Genomic DNA, 22,434 nt, shown 5'->3' on the forward strand with positions numbered 1-22,434 from the left:
AGTGGTAGTGGCAATGACACCCCAGCAAGTAAACATCTGGTGGGGCCCTTCTGAGCCCTTGATCAAAAGGCTGCGACCACTCACCATCAATTCCCCAGAGTTGCCCTCATCTGGTTACTTGTGGGAACTGCAGCTTCTCCAGGGTTTTGACTGAGACAACTAGGAAGACAGCAAATGTGCCAGCTAGCCGACTGGCACACCACACCAACTATTACATAATTTGCACATTACCCCTGCAAAAAGGGGTATGCAGCCAGGCTACCTCTGCTTTTTGACCACCTTTCTGACATATCTGAGACTGAGCCCCGGTGAGGAAGACAAAGACACTTGTTGACTGTGCCAAGGGGTGGGTCTGACATGCCACTAAATTCCTCAAATTCTGACTGCACATTCAAGAGCCTTTCTGCAATGACCTCTCGCCTCAGAGTGTATTTCCAAGGACAACAACTCTTGAATTTATCAGCTACCTTAAGAATATGGGTTCTAACCTGATAGTGCCTTCTCACTCCTCTTGCCCAAGACTTGGACAGGCCAGCCCAACTTAAAGTAGGCAGGGTTAAGTAAGGGTGTGGTGAGGAGCCCATACAAATTGAAGTGGACTCGTGCTTATTACAGACAAACAAGCCCTTTTTTAATCAAGAAAAAAAAAAGCTTGACTAAATAACATACTGGGTGATCTTACATCCCTGTCGGATGGGTGTATTCACTTCCAGAGTGCAGTTCAGGTCTTCCACAATACAGAAAGAAAAACACAACATGAGTTGAGGAGAACCCCTATTTTTCCCTGATAAATGCTGCTGCTTTTAGTAGGGGAACAAAAAGAAAAACAGAAAAACAAGGAAAACTGCCTCTACCAGAACAAGGGTAGCTTCATGCACTAACGTTGCAGAAGGGCTAACCATTCCACTCATCTTTCATTTTAGTCAATTCAGAGAGGCTCCCTTGCTCCAAAGTTTTTAGTTTCTTACAACCTATATATCGGACAGCTAAAATGACCCAGCCGATTCTGTCACATGATCTGGAAAACCAGGCAATAACAAAGCTCACTCTACCCTGAGAGATGTTCCACCCAATCTTTGTAACCTTCTGGTCACCACTGAAACTAAAACAAATAATCAAATTCTATAAATCAAAAGATGGTTAAACATAAGCTACACTTGACCAACACCAGGGCCACTCCAGAGTGACTCCCAAAGAGCAGAATGCTGGGGGGAGAAACGGAGGAGACTACACTAGAGTGGACAGGGGCGCTTACCACTAGAGTAAGACCCACCAGTAAGCTTTATGCCTCTGCCTAACTGTTAACCAGTTAGGCAACCTTAGGTCACTATTCAACAAACACCACAAAATGTTTGATGGCCTTCCAACTAACTGGTAAGATGTCCACAGATGTTTCCTTCCTTCTATTACTACTCTCATTGTCAAGACTGTTCCATTCCAAACAATGCTACTCAGAAGGGTTATCCATACGGATTCCAGTCCATGAGTGGTTTGCAACCAGCCTGCAACGAGAGTACAGAAACTAAGTAACTTTTACAGGAATCTGAGAATAATTTTTATATCTGTTGAATTTAATTATAAAATATTTGACTTAAATTTTTTCTAGTAATTCACTTTTTTATTATACGTTACTAAAGTATCAGACTGCAGCGCATTGGAAAATTTTTAAAAACTCATCTTTCACCACAAACAGTTTGAAAAACACCTATTAAAACAAATATAACTACGTCATACTTCTGCTAAAATCTCTTCGGGGATCCCCATTGTCTTCAAGATAAAGTCTTAGTTCATTAACATTGTGTTTTCAGAGTCTCCTGGGCCCTTCTCTAGAGTAGAGCTTCCTAACTAGTATGCTTGGCAACGCCTCTAACAGGTGACAGATTAAGACTACTAAATGAAGCCTGTGGCAGGTGGAGTTACCGAGCCCCAGCCCACCTAAAACAATGCCTGGCACATAGTAAGCACTCATGAAACACTGCTGAATGAATAAATACATGCATGAATAAATCCATTACTGTTTCCTGCCTCTGGGACTTTGACCCTTCAGTTACTACTGCCTACAGGCCTTTTCCCCATACTATTTCTCCTCTACTAAATCCCACTTTTCCCTGAACCTCGTCCTCCACATTTCACTTACTGACTACCAATCTAGTAAATGAACAGTGGAAAAGTAACACCACTGCTACACATTCATGCAGAAAACATTTTACTGCCCCTTCTCACTACTGGTTCATATTTCTCAACCACATTCCTCCAATCAGAAAACATCATTCCATTCCTAGTAACTACAGCTTACACCTGCTATTTTCTCACTGCACTGAGTACTTCTACTATGTATCTGTGTAGATTGTCCCAAGAGTCAAGATACAGCTGATGTCCTTAGGAAGAACATAAATCATTCTGATATACACTAGGCAACACAATTCAGAGAAAAAGCCCTATTTATTTTCCATGCTTTCCATGTTCTCATGATTGCCAAATGCTAGAAGACTTCTTCATGGGCCTATTCAAATCAATACTATCAAGTCTCAATTCCAATTTATACCCATCAGGTATTTCACACTGTTCTTGGCCTCCAAGAACTCCAGTCCTCTACTTTATACTTTGGCCAAGCCTTGACAACCTAAGATAAAGAGTCATAGTAAATTGTGGGAATTTTCCCAAGCCTACTCTCTCCCCTCCCAATCCCGACCTCCCGCCTCCACCTCTACACCTTTCAAGAACAATCAAGATAAAACTTTTGTTCAAGGTAGGAAAGGCAAACAGGAAGCTTTTAGTACAATACCGTACCTTAAAATCAGTCCATCCCCCACCAAGAAATGATACAGTGTAACAACCAGTAAACCAAGCCTCTAGTATTTCCATACCACTCAGGGCAATGGCCTAGTATCATCCCTGTATGTACCCAACCTTATTTACTCAGGTCCATTTCAGATCCTGGCCCCCGACTCTTTTTGCCTCCCAGTTTACTATGTTCTTCTTTTATATTTGTGGACTGAATATATTGTTTCCTCAGCAGAATCTCTGGTGTTTTCTGAGACTTTTAGTTAAGACCTTCTATGGCTCTTTTTAACCTCCCTGGGCAAGATGCTCACCTGAATTTCTGTCCTGGAGACCTACTATGGGCTCTGTGCCTTCAGCAGGTCTAAAGCAGCTCCTGTAAGGGGAGAATTCTTATGACCAAACACCATTTCTTGAACCTTCCACATTATTTCCACACCACAGTAATTTATCAACACCTTATTTAGAAAGTCTCAACAGCCAATTATTTAAACAATTAAAACCTGATTAGCTGCTTTTTCTTCTGATTTCCTTTCTCCATTGACTGCTATCTATACTGCCTCCAGAGAACTTCATTCTTCTATAGTTAAGTTGTTTCTAAATATAATAATTTCTTCTATGTCACTGTAAGAGTAAAAAATAATCTAAGAAGTGATTCAAGAAGAATGTTATTAAAAATTTAGAATACTATCATTTAAAATAATAAACAGGGCTTCCCTGGTGGCGCAGTGGTTAAGAATCCGCCTGTCAATGCAGGGGACACGGGTTCGGGCCCTGGTCTGGGAAGATCCCACATGCCCTGGAGCAAATAAGCCCGTGCGCCACAACTACTGAGCCTGCGTTCTAGAGCCCACGAGCCACAACTACTGAAGCCCACGCACCTAGCGCCCATGCTCTGCAACAAGAGAAGCCACCGCAATGAGAAGCCCGCGCACTGCAACGAACAGTATCCCCTGTTCACTGCAACTAGAGAAAGCCTGCGTGCAGCAACAAAGACCCAACACAGCCAAAAATAAATAAATAAAATAAATTTATTAAAATAAAATAATAAACAGATGAGACACTAGTAATTACACTTTAAAATATTACAAACTACTTCTCTGACCCTCCACCATATGCCTTCTTCCCCTTTTTCTACTGAATCTTGTGACAACTGTCACTTCCCTTACTACAAAAATAGAAAGCTGACATCCACTCAAACTGATGTTCCTATCTTGAATGACTCATTTCATAGAAGCCTAGGGTGCAATTAACTAACAGTGTCACATAACTACAGGTAAGCTGATATCACACTGTCACATGAACATTACATAGAAGGTCATGATGAAAAACAAGAGGAAAAATGTTTTCATGAAAACCAAGAGTGGTGGTGAAAGGCTCCTTACTTTTATTACACCTGACATTAAAACAAAAAGAAAAGTTTTTTCTTTTAAAGAAATGGGTTCGTGTGGTCTGCTCTGTGAAACTAATCATACCAAATTTGTCAGTAAAAATGTGAGTATCAAATTGACTTGATCATACCAACAGCCCATACCACACAGGTGAAAAAACAGTGCCAGTATTCATGACAAGAAAGCACATGCATTATCACAAATTGTTTTGAGGTATTACACAGCTTAATTCCTGACTGCTTATGCTAATTAGGAATGTGAGTATCTTTGATAAATAACCAAAAAATCAAACTTTATCCTTCTAGATCTCTCCTAGCATTTCTAACTAGGAACCAGTTGGTGTTTCCTTCTCTAGCCATCCCTAGTGTATAAAGAGGTGAAATCATCAAAAGGCAGACAAAATAACAGAATTTCAAGGCTAACACATGAGTTACTTCAGCTGAAATTCTAACATACTCAGCTCATTTAATCCATCCAATAACCCTGTTACAGGTTGAGAAGGTATTCTCATTTAATAACAGGGAAAAGTTTCAGAAAATTAAGTGACTTGCCCAAGTTGCAGTCAGAACTACAACTTTTCTTCAAATTCTGGAATTTAAAATTCTGTGCTCTAGGGACTTCCCTGGTGGCGCAGTGGATAAGACTCTGCACTCCAGTGCAGGGGGCCCGGGTTCGATCCCTGGTCAGGGAACTAGATCCCACATGCATGCCGTAACTAAGAGTTCATGTGCCACAACTAAGGAGCCCACCTGCTGGAACCAAGACCCGGCGCAACCAAAAAATAATAATAATAATAAAAATAAAATAACACTCTGTGCTCTACTAAAAGTGGTTTCTGCTCTTCATGACAATCTGAGGTACCTCGAAGATATAGTCTGAAACACGGAACTCGGTTGCACTGTGAACAACTCACAGTGTCAGACGACCCACTATACATTTCTTAATGAAACACATTCCATTTTCAGAGAGTTTTGAATTAAATTAAAAATTAAGAACCACTGATCCAGTCAAATGCCCTCATTTTACACATAAAGGAACTGCAGAAGAGAGAAGGAAATGGCTCACAAGTCCCTCTCAACTAGCTAGTATAATAACTGTGTATTAGTTTGCTAGGGCTGTGACAAAGTACAGACTGGGTGGCTTAAACAACAGTTTATTTTCTCACAATTCTAGAAGTCTGAGGTCAAGGTGTCTGCAGGGTTGGTTTCTTCTAAGGCCTCTCTCCTTGGCTGGTAGATGATCTTCTTCCGCCAGTGTCTTCATAGGTCTTCCCTTTGTGTATGTCTGTGTCCTAATCTTCTTATAAGGACACCAGTCATATCGGATTAGAGCCCATCCATATGATCTTAATTACCTCTTTAAAGGTGCTATCTTCAAATACAGTTACATTCTGAGGTACTGAGGGTTAGGACCTCAACACATGAATTTTGAGGGGACATAATTCAGCCCATTAACACTCCACTCTCCTGCGCCCCCCAATTAATGTCCTTCTTACATGCAAAATACATTCACCCCATTCCAACAGCCCACAAAGTCTTAACCCATTCTAGCATCAAGTCCAAAAATCTTATCTAAATACCATTTAAACCAGGTATGGGTGAACTTGAGATATGATTCATCCTGAGGCAAAATTCCTCTCCAGCTGTGAACCTGTGACTCTAGACAACTTACCTGCTTTTAAAATATAATGGTGGGGCAGGCATTCCCATTCCAAAAGGGAAAAATCAGAAAGAAGGGATGATGGGTCCCAAGCAAGTCTACAATAAGGCAAATTCCATTAGATTTTAAGGCTGAAGAATAATCTTTAATAATAAATAATAAAGAATAATCTTTGGCTCCATGCTGTGTTCTCTGGGCCCACTGGGCTAGAGGCCCTGCCTTCCAGGCTGACCAAGGTGGTAGCCCCACCCCCTCAGGCTTGGGGCTCTGATCCCATGGTGGCAATGGCAACCCTGACAACCTCTGAACTGCCTTCAGGGTCCTTCTATTCTTTTCTTGGAGGACAACGTATGCTCACAGACAGATCACCACAGATAGCGCTAGTGACTTGTCTTGTAGAATCTCAGAAGTCTGACAGCCTTCCTTCATTTCATCCTGTCCTGTCTCTTTCAGTCCAAGCTGGCAGTGTTTCTGCTGCCATATCCCCATCTCTGGTCTTGCTGAGTTAGCTTAATGAATCCATTAAGTCACATGCCCATACTCCCTTTACCAAATGGTTGTCTAGCAACTGCCTTGATGTTGTCTCCAGAACACACTTTCTAATTTTTTGCAACATGCATAGGCTGAGAACTGCCAAATCTTCAAGTTTCTGGTTCCATTTTGCTTAACAATTCTTTCTTCAATTCTCTCTGTCCTCTTGCATTTTACTACAAGCAGCAAGGAGAAACCAGGCCATGCCTTTAACACTTTACCTAGAAATCTCAGTTAAATATCCAAATTTATCACTTACCAGTTCTATTTTCCACAAACCTCTGAAACACAATTTAGCCAAGTTTTTTGCCACTTTATGACTGCCTTCCCTCCAGTTTCCAATAACATGCTCCACATTTCCATCTAAGACCTTATCAGAAACACCCTTTTCATATTTCTACCAACACTCTGTTCATGATCATATATGTCTATCTCTAAAGTGACAGAAGCCTTCTTGACCGCCCCAGAACCCTCACCAGCATCACCTTTAACGTCCATATTTCTACCTACAATCGCTGAAGGCAACCTTGGCTTTTTCTAACATGAAGCTCAAATCTCTTCCAGCCTCTACCATACCCAGTTCTAAAGCCACTTCTTCAATTTTAGGTATTTGTTAGAGTAGCATCCCACTTTCCAGTACCAAAATCTGTGTTAGTTTGCCAAAGCTACAAAGTATCACAGTCTGGGTGGCTCAAACAACAGAAATTAACTTTCTCACAATTCTGGAGGTTAGAAGTCCAAGATCAAGATGTCAGCAGGGTAGGTTTCTTCAAAAGCCTCTCTCCTTGGCTTGTAGATGGCTGTCTTCATCCAGTGTTGTCAAAAGGTCTTCCCTTTCTGTGTCTGTGTCCTAATCACCTCTTCTTGTAAGGACACCATCATATTGGGTTAGGGTTCAATCACATGACCTCATTTTACCTTAATTACCTCTTTAAAGGTCCTATATCCTAACAATAGTCATATCATAAATACTGGGGGTTAGGATTTCAACACATGAAATTTTGAGGGAACACAATTCAGCCCAGAACAAGCTGAGACTACCCATATTCACTTGTTGTATGAATACTGAATACTGCTCTTTTTCATTGTGCTGATGACCATATAATGGTAACAACCTCTGACACATGGTGCTTAAAAATGAAGGGAGGGGAAATAATCATACACTCATACAAATTAATAAAGAAAAAGTACATGAAAGCATATAATATGTATTTTGGACCTCACCAAGCCTGCTATGTCCAAAAATTTGGGCTTCCTTGAAGAGCTCAAATCTGAAGGATGAGTATGGAAGGGGTGTGTGCACACAGAACTTTCCAGGAAGAAGGAACAAATAGCGCATTCAAGGAACTGAGAGGTGGCCAGTAAGGCTGGAAAACAGAAAGTAGGAAGAGTTAACAAAACATGAGGTTAGATAGTAAAGAAGGGGCCACATCAACCACATTATGGTTTTTGGTCTTTATTCTAACAGCAATGGGAAGCACCTGAAAGGTTTTATGCATGATCATACTTTCCTTTTACAAAGATCACTCTGGAAAGGAGGGGGTACTGAGGGCTTCTAATTTGCTGGTAATGTTCTACTTCTTGAGCAGGATTCTGGTTACATGGATATGTTCACTTCATGAGTATTTGTTGAGCTATATACTTATAATTTAAGCACTCTTTAATATGTACATTATACTTCAGTCTTGTTAGATTGTGGAGAAAAAGGGCTAGAACAGAGCAAGTACTGATGTGGGGACCCCAGTCTCAGGAAGAGATGATAATTCAAACTAGAAAGATGGCAGTCAAAAATGGAGAGATTCAAGAGATAATTAAGTGGCAAAATTCAAAGACCCCAGTTGATGGACAATATGAAGGGGGAAAGGAGGCATCAAAGAAGACTCTCAAGTCTCTGGTGTGCAAAAATAGATAGATGGTAGATCCATTTGCTATGCAAAAAAAATCCTGGAGTTCCATAGATGGGAGAGAAGATCACAGGTTCAACTTTTCAGGCTTAAAAGTAGAAAAGTCAGGTAGGCAGTTAAGTATATAGGCTGGAGAGCAGAGGACAAGTTTAAGAAGAAAACACACTTGGGGAGTAATATTGTTAACAGAAGCAATGGGTATAAAATCATTCAGCCCATATTTTTTAGCTCCTACAGTATTACAGGCACTGCTTTAGGTTCTGTGGATAGACCTAAGAACAAAATAAACAGGCTCTCATGGAATTTATATTCTAGTTCAAAAGACTCCCAACAAATCAGTATTAAATAAGATAACTTCAACTACTAATAGCTACTACGACGAAAACAAAACAGGACAATGTAACAGAGTGACAGGGGTGGGGTTCCTTTATTTTAGATTGGAATAGTCAGGGAAGGTTCTCTGTGGAAGTGACATGTGAAGTGAGACCTGAATGTTGAGAACTATGCTAGGCATAGGAAGAACAGAAAAAATAGGCAAAAAAAACAGCTAGCACTTAAAGCAAGAACAAGCTTAGCATATCTGAAGAACAGACAAAAAGCCCAGTATAGATGAAATGTAGTAAATGAAGAGGAGAGTGGTACAAGACAGGGTCAGGGAAGAAGCCAAGGGCCAGATCACGTAGAGTTTAATTAAGCAGGGAGGGAGGTAATTTTTTTTTTTTTTAATAAATTTGTTTATTTATTTTTTGGCTGCGTGGGGTCTTCGTTGCTGTGCGCGGGCTTTCTCTAGTTGTGGCGAGCGGGGGTCTGCTCTTAGTTGCAGTGCAAGGGCTTCTCAATGCAGTGGCTTCCCTTGTTGCAGAGCACGGGCTCTAGGCGCGTGGGCTTCAGTAGTTGTGGCACGTAGGCTCAGCAGTTGTGGCTCGCGGGCTCTAGAGCACAGGCTCAGTACTTGTGGCGCACAGGCTTAGTTGCTCCGCAGCATGTGGGATCTTCCCGGACCAGGGCTCGAACCCGTGTCCCCTGCGTTGGCAGGTGGATTCTTAACCACTGTACCACCAGGGAAGTCCCTGGGAGGGATGTAATTTATGGTAAAAAAAAATTTTTTTTAATTATAGCTTTCTCTAGTTATTCTGTGGATAAAATTATAGGGCGGCAAAGATAAAAGTGGGGAGACTACTACGTCCAAGTGAGAAATGATGAAATCTCATGGGGAAAGTTAAGGTTAAGAATAGAAGTGTTAAAGCAAAAAATAAGAACATAAGCTCTAAATGACCCTAAAAGAAACAGAAAATCAAAAGTCTCAAGGTTGCTCTACTTATCTGTATTCTAGTATTTAATTTTTGGATCATGAACAACAATTCTAAGGACTACTAAGTGAGGTTCAAAAACCTCGAACAAGTCTCTGATGGTGTTAGCTACAACAAGTTAAATGGATGAGCCTTCCTCTCTGCCTGGACACTCTCTCTCCTAGCAAGTATCAAACCCAACTAATTCACACTCTGTATTTCCATGTTTCCTAAATTACGAACTGCCCTATAAAGTTGCTCTATTTAGATGAATGGGTCCTTAATTTCAAAAGGTTGTTGACTACTCTCAGGAGAAGACTAGGACTAATATTCAACAAATATTTACTGACTCATTAAAGGACAAAGCTCCAAAGACAAGACAAGGAAGACCATGCTTTCATGGCCCTTAAGGGTACAAGATAATCTTTCTTAATGTAATACCTGGGCTCTACTAGTCTTTACACAGCAAAGGGAAGATGGGGAGGGAGAAATATCACTTTTGAGACCACTAGTCTTCTAGCTTTAACAATTTCTTTCCTATCATTCCCCAGAATTAAAAAAAAAATTTTTTTTCTCACTACTTTTTAATTAATTCAAAATGTCTAGCCCAGGCCTCCTAACACATTTCCTATAAATACTTCAATTTACTTATATTCAAAATGAAATATTTTAACCACATCTTTGCCAGTGTTACATTATACACTATTCCAATAATCTCAATCCCATAATGTACTGCTTTCCAGTTTCGTGAACCAAAATCTATCTTAATCTATTCATGAAACCAATGTTATTTCTTCCCCATTCTAACAAAAATTCCACCTCTGATTTCACATTTAGAAACAATAATGAAAAAAGCCACAAACTAGGAGTTTTAATTTCTCAAGGAATTAAGAAAAACCAAACAAGATCCAGCCCTTCTATTTTTTAAGTTAACTAAAACAAAATAAGGCAAATAGTTAACAGTAAGAATTCTTCATTCTGTACTTAAAGGTTTTCCTTGCAGAATCTAATTAATTCAATATTTTATTTATACAGCAAACTTAAGTAACTGGCTCCTTTACTGTTCTTTAATTTTAGAAAATTAATTTAAACAACATAAAAGAAAAAGGATGCTAATTATTACAAAAGGAAAAAATCCTTAATTCTTCAGAAAATCAGAAAACTGATGTAATTTCCATAACAGCTACTGCTAGCACACTTAAGTAATAAGTGGACATTAAAAGAAAAATACATTAAGACCACTTACAAATACTGTTGATCTGTTTAGGAAATACTGCCTCAAAATTAATCATCAAAACAAACAGCTTATATAATATAACAATCCATTTATTGAATACTACACATTTCCAGTGCTAATTAAAATCAGGAGATATTAAAATAAAAGGTAAACATTAAAGCACAACAGCATATGTAAAACTTCAATTGAAAAGATGTTGCTGAAATATAATTATCAATTATCAATGTATATTTTGTAGAAAATGTTTAAACAGTAAATGACATCCTAGCTTTCAATCCTGACTTAAATTAAACATTCTAAATAAATGGCCACTTACAGATTTCTTCACTCAGCTTCACTGGTAAGTCAACATACCTCTAACCCTATAAATTCAAAGGTACCATGCACTCAACTCTCCACTGGAATTTCTTTCCTACCTTGAAAAAAAAAACCCCTTAAATTAATAATTATAACTTAACCAAAGATAACAATGTGGTTTAAAAGATAAAATGGGATATGGTGAGGAATATGTCTGAACTATATTTGAATCCCAGTTACCATCGCTCCCTAGAGATATTATGTTCATAGGATAAATTGCTTAAACTCTGTAAGTTTTTGTTTCCTCTTTATAAAAAATTTGACACTGTACAATTGTTATAAAAAATTAGAAACTCTAATAATCACACTTAGAATAGGGCCTGGCATTGACAGGCATTAACTAAATGGCAGCTACTTAAATAAGTATTATTAAATTAAGGCTTGTTGCTATTAAATTCCTATTCCTCATTGTAGCAGCACTGGAGAAATGAAGAATCACTTGTAAAAGCTGAACTCAAATTAGCTATCAGCTTTCCTTCAAAAGCACTCAGTTCTTTAAGAATGGCAGATTAGAGAATCATGACATAACAGTGAATTCCAAAACAGTGAATTTCCAACTACTATTTATCAACTAGTCTATCAGCATGAGGCTTGAGTACTGGAGAAGAATTTTTTCTCAAATACATACATCCAAGTACTACGCCATGTTTATGGGATTCCTAACCAATGAGTAACACTGATAGACTAAAAATCTATATAAATCTTTCAAAGTTCTACCTATACCACAGGGTCAGGAAACTGCAAAGCTGTGACCTATAAGTTTAACATGATTAAATAAGGTTCATAAGGAAATATGAGTTCAGTGGAACACAGGAGGGAAAAAAGTTATCACCATTTTTGACAGTAACTTACCATCCCATCATCTTCATTAAAAATGTTATGAAGTTAACATGAAGATAGCTGAACAGAAAATGCACATAAGAAAAAGAAAACATGTACAGGAAAAGACTGAAAAAAACAAGAAAGCAACATGATTTCTAATACTCTTAAGAAAGAATAAAAAAGACAGAAGAATAAAAGAGGAGAAAGAACCCACAAACCTCTCCCAAATCAAATTTTCTTTCATTTTGATATACTAAAAAACCTGAAGAGTCCAGAATTACAACTGAAGAGACACTAACAAAGCTGTGCGATTATTGTAATTACTAGTTGTAGGGTAAAACTTTAATTTTACATGTCCTATCTGAGAATACAGTTGAAACTGCAAAATAATAATAATCCAAATAAAGTGTATTTTAATGGACTGTACTGAACTTGAACACAATTTTAACCATGAATGAACAGATTATTCTTACTTTTTTTCTCTTAGTTACCAATAAAGTTGAGAGGCAAAGAGCCCAATAGGTCATCTCAAAATCTCTCAATCTTCCCATTAATTTACAAACAGTTCAATTAAAAAAACAACATGGAAATATTAACAACTAGACAACACTCCCTGATGAAGTCTTCAGTCATTCACCTGCTTGTTAATGTCATTCTGTCTAGTTCTAAGATTAGGGGTCACAGTATGGCTATGTCCATGCTAGATAAAATAGTCTATTTTCTATATACTTAAGTTTAAGACAGCTTATTGAAGTTAATGGACTCTGTACTGGGAAGTGTATTATAATATGTAATGACTACAATACTCACAACTGGAATATGACAGGGTTATCATTCAGAGAACAAAATTTGTTAGGAGGAAAGGAAAGAAAAAGATTATTTCTAATTTAAATGACTAAAATAAACTTCTATTAAAGATACCAAAAAGTCAAAACTCTCCAAACACAGTCCTAGCTTCAAAAATTACTCTCTATTTACTCTTGAGGCTCTCTTTTCAGAGTTTTTTTTGCTACTCTTTCCCCTTGTTCCTGTGCATAATTTGACAGCAACAATGTATTAAGAATTTCCATAGGAGATACATTCAAAATTGAGTTTACACACATGTATATTCTATGACAAAAATTATGCCATTCAGTGCAGTCTACATAAAGATATTGAATGTAAAGTATAACCATTCTATTACAAGTTTTCTGATTTTAGTTGCAAAAATCAAAATTATAAACTTTTCAAGGTTTGCTCTGAAATTTAAAAACCATGCAAAATTGAAAATTTTTTAGACTTGAGACCTTGGCAATTTGAATCAACTGAATTATTATTTAAATGCTGCTTAGCAAAGTAAAAAAAAAAAGGAATAAAAAAGACACACAAGACAATCACCAATTACTCCTCCTTCAGAATCTATTTCAACGAACTTAATACTACTTCTTGCTATCCTAAGGATGTTTTAAGGAGAAAATCTGGCATACATACAGGGAAACCAATTGTTTTAATAATACCTTAATTCAAAAAATAAAATACAAATTGGTATGCCAATCTTATTTAATTGTAAAGAAAGAAAACCATCACCAAAGAAGACACCCATTATAATCCCTTAATATAATCTCTCCTTTCACAAAAATTGCAGCAAACAATTGTAATGAGAAAAAATTATTTATAAGTTGTAATCTACAAAATTTAACTCTATAAACAGCTAACTGGATCTGCTGTTCTGCTGCCACCAAATGTTTATTCTGAATGCTCATTGTAACAAAACTAAGTAATACTTTGTTATGATTTCAGACTAAGAGGCATTACTCTATTTATATGGGTTGCAGACAAACACACACAAAAACACTCCAGCCCTAATAACTGAATTCTCAGTTATTGCATTCATGTTACAATACTACATAAAACTTCAATAAAGGCTGGTAAACCTATCTGGTCAAGGTATTGGGTTGGCCAAAAAGTTCGTTCGGGTTTTTCTGTAAGCTACCCAGGAAAATCCGAACGAACTTTTGGGCCAACCCAATACTAATATAATACATGAACAAACGCATTTCTTCAGAGAACACCACCAATTTTCTTTATAAATACTTAAAAAACCAGGCTCAGAAAATCAGACATTTCTACAATAACAAAAACTCAATTATGGTCAAAATAAATATTTTATATCCTTTGAAATCATGAACTCTTTCAAAACTTACCAATATATAAAACTGGAAAATTTCGTAACCTATATTAATTAGGCAAGAGATAAGCAAACTTCAAATAGTTAAATCCACCCTATCATACCACCAACAAAATACAACCCAATCTTTTGTAAACAGTCTTACTTTAAAACGGACATTAAAATATGAAAAAGCTAACATTTTTTTTTCAGAAAGGTGAATACTGAAAGGAAAGATTATCAATTTAAAAAGCAGTATAAAAAGTTCAACTTAATTACCACACAAATATTTTTATTAGCATTATTATGACATATAGAAAACTATAAATTTACTTATCAAAAAGGAGAAGTTATTTTTCACTTCTCCTATGAAAAAACAAGGCTATGAAAAAACAAGTTATGAAAACCTATGAAAAAACAAGTTAATCTTTCTGAACCAAATTAGAAGCTATCATTATACTCTGTTTAACTAAAATGTTCACCTTAGTTGAATATGATGAGTAATGCCCATTTTATTCTTTGTGATGGAGACCAACTCAGAATGGCAGGTAGCAGCTGGGGGAACTATTCCATTAAGAATATACCTAAATTTAAAAAAAGAATATATCTGAATAGAAGAAAAAATTTTGATGAAAAATCCTTAGTTGGTAAATTTCATATTTTACAGATTTTTAACATCAAGCAATGACTTATAATAGTGATTCTGGTATCTTTTATTGCATATTCATTCCTCTATTCTGTTATTGTTCAAAAAATACAAAAAAAATTAGCCACAATGCTTGGGGGAACTTTTAATTTACTTTGTCTTAAAAAAATTAGGGACTTCCCTGGTGATCCACTGGTTAAGACTCCAGGCTTCCAATGCAGGGGGCGCGGGTTCAATCCCTGATCAGGGAACTGAGATCCCACATGCCGCACAGTGCGGCAAAAAAAGAAAAAAAAAAAAGTCTTCCAGAATGTTAATTTCCCTGCCTCAATAAGCATTTATAATTTTTAAAAATAACCAGCAACGATTAACGATCTCTGCATGATTATTTACTACTCAGAAGTACTAGGATATAAGTGGAATCTGTAATAAAATCTGGAAATTTATTTTAGACTTACTATCATGAACATGTTTCCTCATAATTTGTATCTTCCAAAGGCAATTCTCTACATCCTCGAAATAAACTGGCTACTGTTCAAATACTATAGATTTACAGTACTATTATTTCTGAGTAAAGTTTTATAAGGACAAAGGGAAAGGGACACACAGTATATACCTACCAGTTGTTTCACCTGTGCCAAAATTAAATCCTTTACTATTTCAAAATGTCAATTTACATAATAAAATGCTGGGAAAAGTAAGCCCAAATACTAAGAAGTACTACTCTGAAACAAAAAAATATATGAAAATAGTGAATAATGGAAATGTGTGTATGTATTGATATAAATAAATACATATACATTGACACACAAACATGAGTTAGCATATTCCTACTACATCATATTTAGTTAGGATGAACAAATATACACAAACATACGTATGTGTTACACAAAATAAAGCATGGTAATACCCATTTAAATGTAAACAGCACTGTTAGTACAAATAAATAGAAATCATATTCTTATCTCACTAAAGGTAATGCAATAAAGACCTTGTTGAGTACTAATATTTAGCTTTGATTCTTGCAACTTAGTATCACTTAGTAATTTAATATTAGTTAAAAAGTAATATAAAGATGTGAGAGAACATTTACAGCTGAAAAAACACCAAAAGGTTTTAAAACAACATCAGAAGGAAGGTTATGGGATTCACCACTTTGCTCTACACCTGTAACTAACACATCATTGTTAATCAACTATACTCTGACATAAAATAAAAATTAAAGAAAAAAAAAGAAAGACTGGGATTTGGAATGGGCTGGTTTAGGAGAAAGAAAACTTAAAGGACATAAACTACTATCATGTAAAACATAAAAAAATTTTAAAAGTAGTTGTAATTAGCTCTATTTTTTCCTAAAAATGGATAAATCAAAGTTAGGATGAATTGCAAGATCTCTGAAATGAATCCCATCTCAATTTTAAAATTTTAAGTGATAGAACACAATCTAACAAAAACTATCCAGTGAGATACACAGTTGTCTCTATAGAAAAACTAAAACCTGGAGAAGTAAAATATCCTATGGGACAAATCTTCCTACAACTAATGCTAAGGAACTGTCTAAAATATTTTTTATATTAGAATTACACTGCGTTAATTTAAATAGAGAAAAGTGATATACTATCAAAATAGCCTGAAGAGCTTTTGCAAACTATATAGTGATTGCCCTGTTTATGCATTCCAGAATCAAGGGTATGGGGAGATAGGAGATGGCTTAAGAAGAAGGGTGATGAAAACGTATATTACGGAGAAAACACCCCAGGTGACTGATACACTTACTGTGTGGTATTTGATAGAGAATTTTGTTTTAAATAAGGGATATGCTAGTTATAGCTTAGAAATACTTTTTCACACAGATGAATTTGCAGAAACATAATTTTACCTGTATAATGAATAAAGGAATCAACTAAGGTGCCTATAACAAGTTAGTATTTCTTATATATTTAAGATAGTCAAGGAAAAATACTACACTTTTATGAAAAGTTGAATTTCGGTATGAACTATAAAACTGTTTGACATTATCTACAAAAGATAAAATTAGTTTAAAATTCAATTATAGAAAAACATTCTGGTTCCTACCCACTCTACTCAGGTATCTTCATAATAAAGGTATTACAACAAAAGATTATAAAACATTTAAAATACAATTTTATATAATTTTTATTTACACTTTAGAATTTAAACAACTTGCTGGGAACATCTTTTGTGAGGCAACGGAGTCTTTTTTTAAATTTGAAACTACTTAAACTTCAAGACAGGCTCTCTAATTCTTTTTCAAGGGCAGGGCAACAAATGTGTTAGCTGAAAATAACCAACTAAATGATTATTTGTAACAGACTTCATTATGTCAGCCTAGAGAGCCTCCCCACCTCTGTCTCCCCTGTGAAGGAGGTCTTTGTATGCTTTTGTGTGGCGGTTCCACTGAATTCATTACAATAGAGATGGACATTTGATATTCATAACGATCCAACATCTGAGCAATCTTCTTTCGAGAAACACCATGTTTATTCCTCCTACCAAAAAAGAAAAGGATTTTAATTCTTTTTTCTTTTAGAATGTATAGGCTTAGAGATTAAACTGTTTTAGAGTAACAGAGTACAGATTTTAAATTACATTTTGCAAATAAATACCAGAAGATACACCTCACATTAAAAAAAAAAGGCTCTCTCAGGTTTAAACAATATCTTAAAAAGGCTTAACGATACCATAAATCACAGCAAAATGTTAACTGATTACACCTTCTTCACACAGAACTAACTACTGATTCACTGAACCACTGAGTTAATCTTCCCCTCTTTTTAAACAGCAAAGTAAAAAATTATGAGATACTGTTTTGAAAATTATAGAAGAACTGAGTGGGCTTCCAGGACTGACAAAAATCAATATAAAATATATATCACTTTTAAAAGTTATTTTAGCACACTTGCATTATTAAAAAAAATTTATTATTGATACCAAACTATATTATTAGAGATACAATTTATACATATCTCACAAACGTAATGTTGAGTGAAAGAAACTAGATATAATGAATATATACTGTATAATTCTATTTACATAAAGTTTGAGAAAAAATTAAAGCATGATGCTAAAGCAAAGGATAAAAAAAAAAAAAAAAAAAAAAGCTTTAAGGAAAAGCAAGTAAGTAATTACCAGGGAATTACGGAACTGTTACTGGGAAAAGGAACTCAAAAAACTTCTAAAGTGTTGGTGATGCTCTCATGACATGGGTAATGGTTAAATAAACATCTGTTTTATAAGAAATTTGTTAAGCTGCATATTTATATTTTATGTACTTTCCTGTGAGTTTAATTGTGATAACAAAAAGTGGTTTAAAAAGTATTCTTGACCCTCTAAGAAATTTTTACAATGTATTTTACACTTGTAGTTTTCCGTAACTTGACTTGGACATGGCAAAACACACAGAACATTATTTTATATTTAATGTTATAGTTCTAGACTTACTAAAACTAACTCATTTTTCCAGAAAAAAGACATAAAAGAAATGTTTAGTTTTCAAAACTACTTATGTTTAGGTTAAAGATGAGAAGAGAAAGCAAGAGAGAGAAAAAATAGAAGATCAAAAAATAAAAAAGAGAGAAAAAAAGAGAAATCTGAGGTCAAGGTTGAAATTGGCCAAGCTATAGAAATCCACAAGTCAAAATTGATGATTCAATCAATTCTTTACAAAAAAAATCTGTAAAACTATACTAGATATCAGTTAAACTTACTTTATTTTGTAAAGTTAATTTATATTAAGAATTGTAATACATTTCAAGTCTCAAATGTAAATAAAGCCTAACTGTGTAACAATTTCATTAATTCATTTATTCAGCATAACCCAAATATCTTTAGTTTTTAAACTCTCTCTTCTACCTGAGGTGCAATATACACAGAGGCAGGTAAACAATACCAGATATTAATAATATTTATCAGTTTAACTCTTCATAAATTTGATTTGGCATGCAAGTCAGAAAGGGAAAGAAAGGTAACCAAAGGAATAAAAATTCAAAGGTACAAAAGGAATGAAAGGCAAGGGGCAAGAATTAAATTAGTTGAACACCATACACAGAATAACAGTTTTAAGCCAGAAGAGGGCAAACTGAGGTGGGAGGAAAAAATGGTTTTAAAAAGAGAGGTGATGGTCATACAACTCTGTGAATATACTGAAAACCACTGAATTGTACCCTTTTAATGGGTAAATTGTAAGGTATGTGAATTACATCTTAAAGTTGTTACCAAAAGGGGGTTGTGTCCCAATGAAAATGAAGAAAGAAACACGAGTCATAGTCAGGAAAACTAGGGGAAAGGGATGAAGGTAAAGACAAATGGAAGAGCAGGGTTGAATGTAATACAAGTCCACAATCTCTCACCACAAATCCTGAAATCTAAAATGCTCTGAAAATTGTTTTCTGTTGACTCATGTAGCAGCAAAGTCTAACCACGCCTGTACTCATTTGGCAGCATGATCTACTCAGAAATAACATTAAACAATGTAGAATCTTTCCTTTCTACTTAGACTGACCTTCGTGATCTGCTGCAGAAATATTAAGATGTCTGATTATACCATGCTGCCCCAAACTCTGCTAGGAGTGTTACAATTAGGTATATGCACTATATACTTCCTTTCTAAAATTAAAAAAAAAAAAAAAAAATCTGAATTCCAAAACACATTGATTCCCAGAATCTTGGGTATGGGATAACGGATCTGTAGCAGTAAAGATGGGAAAAGGGGAGAGATAAAAGCACCAGGTGAAAGGGTGATGGGATCTAAAATGGGAAGGAGATGAAGTTGGAAAGGCAATGCAGAGAAGTGGCCTAGCTAAAAAGCAGAGGGAAGAGTCCTAACTTTTCTTTCAGTTTTCTGCATCTCCATTAGCATTCAACAAATTGGGAAACAATGCAGAAATTCACATAAGAAAAAACAACAAACACACTTAACAAGGAACATTTAATGAAATTTAACAGTGCAAAGATCCTCAAACACCTTGCATTTAAGTCAATGTTCCTCTTAACAGAAAGTGAGTAGTAGTAGCCCCTATTCACAGGTACCAAAGATATAACAAGCAAAAGCTAGTAAAGAAATTGACCATGTAAAGGAGAAAAAAAAGAAAAAAAAAGATAAGGGATTACAAATTTTTTGAGTGCCTTACTTTTCTAATTCTTCAGGATCAAATTTCCACCAAGTTTCAGGTTCATGAAACTCTACTCTGTATCCTTTTCCTATGGCCTACACAAAAGAAAGGAAGAAAACAAAAACCCAGGGAATATGTCTTAAAGTAAAAAGATGGCAGACAGATATAAATTTCACTTAGACAATACTTCTAAATTTGCTCAACCAAGAAAAGTTTTACTTTTAAAATAATACAGTTTATAAAAATTTTAAGACCACTTAATGGACAAATTCCAATTACTATCCTCAAGTCCAGGCAAAACTAACAAGATAAACATATTGCTTAATAAACACCATTCCCAATTTTTAAAAAACTAAGCAAATGAACACACCTCTTTAGAGAACAAGGACAAGTATTTTAATAATAAAGGTCAATGTAACCAAAATTTCAGAATATGAAAAAATTGATAATATAAAAACTCTCTCATATCTCATATTTACCATTTCCACATATGGTTTCATTTCCCAAGCTTGTGTATTAGTGTTGTCTATAATAACTGGAGATCTCCCCTGATTGATAGCTTGTTTTGCTGAAATAAAAAATAAATTTAAAAAACAAAAGCAAAAAACAGAACTATTAGATAAAAATACACAAAATAAAATTTAAACATTCATTAAGAAATTTCCTACATCCCTGTACTTAAAACCAAAACTGTGCCATCTTTTGAGTTAGAGCCATGAAAATAAAAGGACTCTGCTATATTAAATGGAATAAAGAGACAAACACATGCAATGTATATTCTCCAGACCAGATGCTGGTTTTGACAAACTAGCTGTAAAGGACATTTTGGGGTAAATATTTTGTTGACCTTAACAGCTAATAAAGACTTCAGTCTAGAGCTTTCATTTACAGAAAATGTAGGAACAAGTTACAGTTGAATATGGTCTGAGTATGAAAAGAGGAAAACATTTATTGACATGGGAAGATGGAGACTTTTAAAAGAAAATGGCAATTTATAAGATAACATGTAAGTCTGATCTTATTTTGGTCAAAATATAAAGGTGTGGGAAGAGTTACTAAGACACCAAAAGTTGTCTTCTATAGGTGGTGGGAGTATATGCATTTTATGCTTATCTTTATTTTCCAACGTTCTGTAATTACAAATAATGCTTTTGAAGTAAGACAGACTTAAGTTAAAAAAAAAAAAAAAGTACTATGGATTTATCATTACTTATATACCAAGTAGCTAAATACCACAGTTCAACTGACTGGATATTTCTTAGGACTATGATTCTGAAATTGGGAGTTGAGCTAGAATGGAACTGTTCCAAACTATATCTCCCTCTCCCTATGCCATCTCTTCCCACATAAGGTGAGAATTACTGCCACAGTGAGCCACTCATAATGGCAGGAATGTGTGTACCTCTCAAGTGTAAACAGGCGAGATAATTAAGAACCCACTATAAAATTTAAAAGGCTGAGGCAAAATGCAATGATATGTAAGTTCTGCTGGGATTTAGAATTCAAACCACTAAGTTCTACACAATGAAAACACTTATATAAATGTCTAAGGGCAGACAGAATTCTAAAGGTTAGTTAAGTGGTAATGACTATGGTGGAATATCTATTTCAGAGAAGATGTCTCTAAATACTAAATTTAGAATCTAAGTCATAAATAGGATACCAAGATGCTATCAACTCCCACTGCTCCATCCCCAAACAATGATCAAAACTTCCATTTTTAAAAAAAGTATTAATTTTCCTAATCTCTGACAGGCTTACACCTCCAAGGAGTTATGTCCTACAAAAGGAGCTTATTAACCAAATAAATCTCTGATTTGCAGGAATGGGGAGATTATTCTCTTTCCATGAATAATCATCATCCAGTACCACATTCCAGTGTACTCCAGGAGAATAGAACGCCTAGGTAAACAATGTTTGACTACTCAAAGAGAGTCATTTTCTTAAACAAATTAACCACCATACTCTAAGAAAGAGAATAATGACACCTTGGAGATATTTTTAACTTATAAGCGGTTAAAGATCAATTTAGATTCTTCTAATAAACATGAGGCAGATACATATTCCCAGAATAATGCCCGGCACTTAAAAGTATTTAATAAATGTTTGTAGAAAAGAGAAATTTTGCCCTAAATTAAATGTAATGCTCATAATTTTCAAAATGTCTAATGACTGCTAGTTATCACTGCTTTGAAAAAGGTTAAAAACTACCTTGAAAAAGCCCATATTTATTATACTAATAAAACCAGTAGTTTATCTACACACCAATATGTTCAGCAAGTAGAATTCACATGGCACGAACATTTTAATGAAATATTCTAAACTAGTATTGCAAAAAGAAAAAAACGTTTCACAGAAACAAATTTCCCAGTTCACCAAAGGTATACTGGCTCATTCCACTTATCACCTACTTCTACTCCCCTTAACTCTGGGCCAATAACTCCAAGCATTTTTTGGAATTGTAACATCATCATTATTTGATTAGGGCAGTAACACTGCAGCATTTTAAAAAATCAAAAAGTATTAATATTTTAAAATA

At 35.3% G+C, this 22,434-nt stretch overlaps 1 protein-coding gene across 5 annotated transcripts in view; it reads right to left on the reverse strand.

Annotated features, from left to right (window-relative positions):
- Nucleotides 1-22,434, reverse strand: part of LOC137751904 (NEDD4-binding protein 2-like 2) — a 73,631-nt gene that overhangs the window by 40,728 nt on the left and 10,469 nt on the right. For 2 of the 5 annotated variants that reach the window (XM_068526560.1, XM_068526561.1), the window contains exons 4-7: nt 20,375-20,463; nt 19,914-19,990; nt 17,130-17,273; nt 14,600-14,701 (exon numbers count right to left, since the gene is read on the reverse strand). In XM_068526560.1, the coding sequence (XP_068382661.1) occupies nt 14,600-14,701; nt 17,130-17,273; nt 19,914-19,990; nt 20,375-20,463 (412 nt within the window). Of the gene's footprint in view, nt 1-3,095; nt 3,158-7,565; nt 7,730-14,599; nt 14,702-17,129; nt 17,274-19,913; nt 19,991-20,374; nt 20,464-22,434 lie in introns of those variants that run through there. The other 3 variants (XM_068526563.1, XM_068526564.1, XM_068526562.1) reach the window with 3 other exon arrangements.

The sequence above is a fragment of the Eschrichtius robustus genome, chromosome 18 (genome assembly GCF_028021215.1).
Source record: "Eschrichtius robustus isolate mEscRob2 chromosome 18, mEscRob2.pri, whole genome shotgun sequence".
Taxonomy (NCBI): Eukaryota; Metazoa; Chordata; class Mammalia; order Artiodactyla; family Eschrichtiidae; genus Eschrichtius; species Eschrichtius robustus.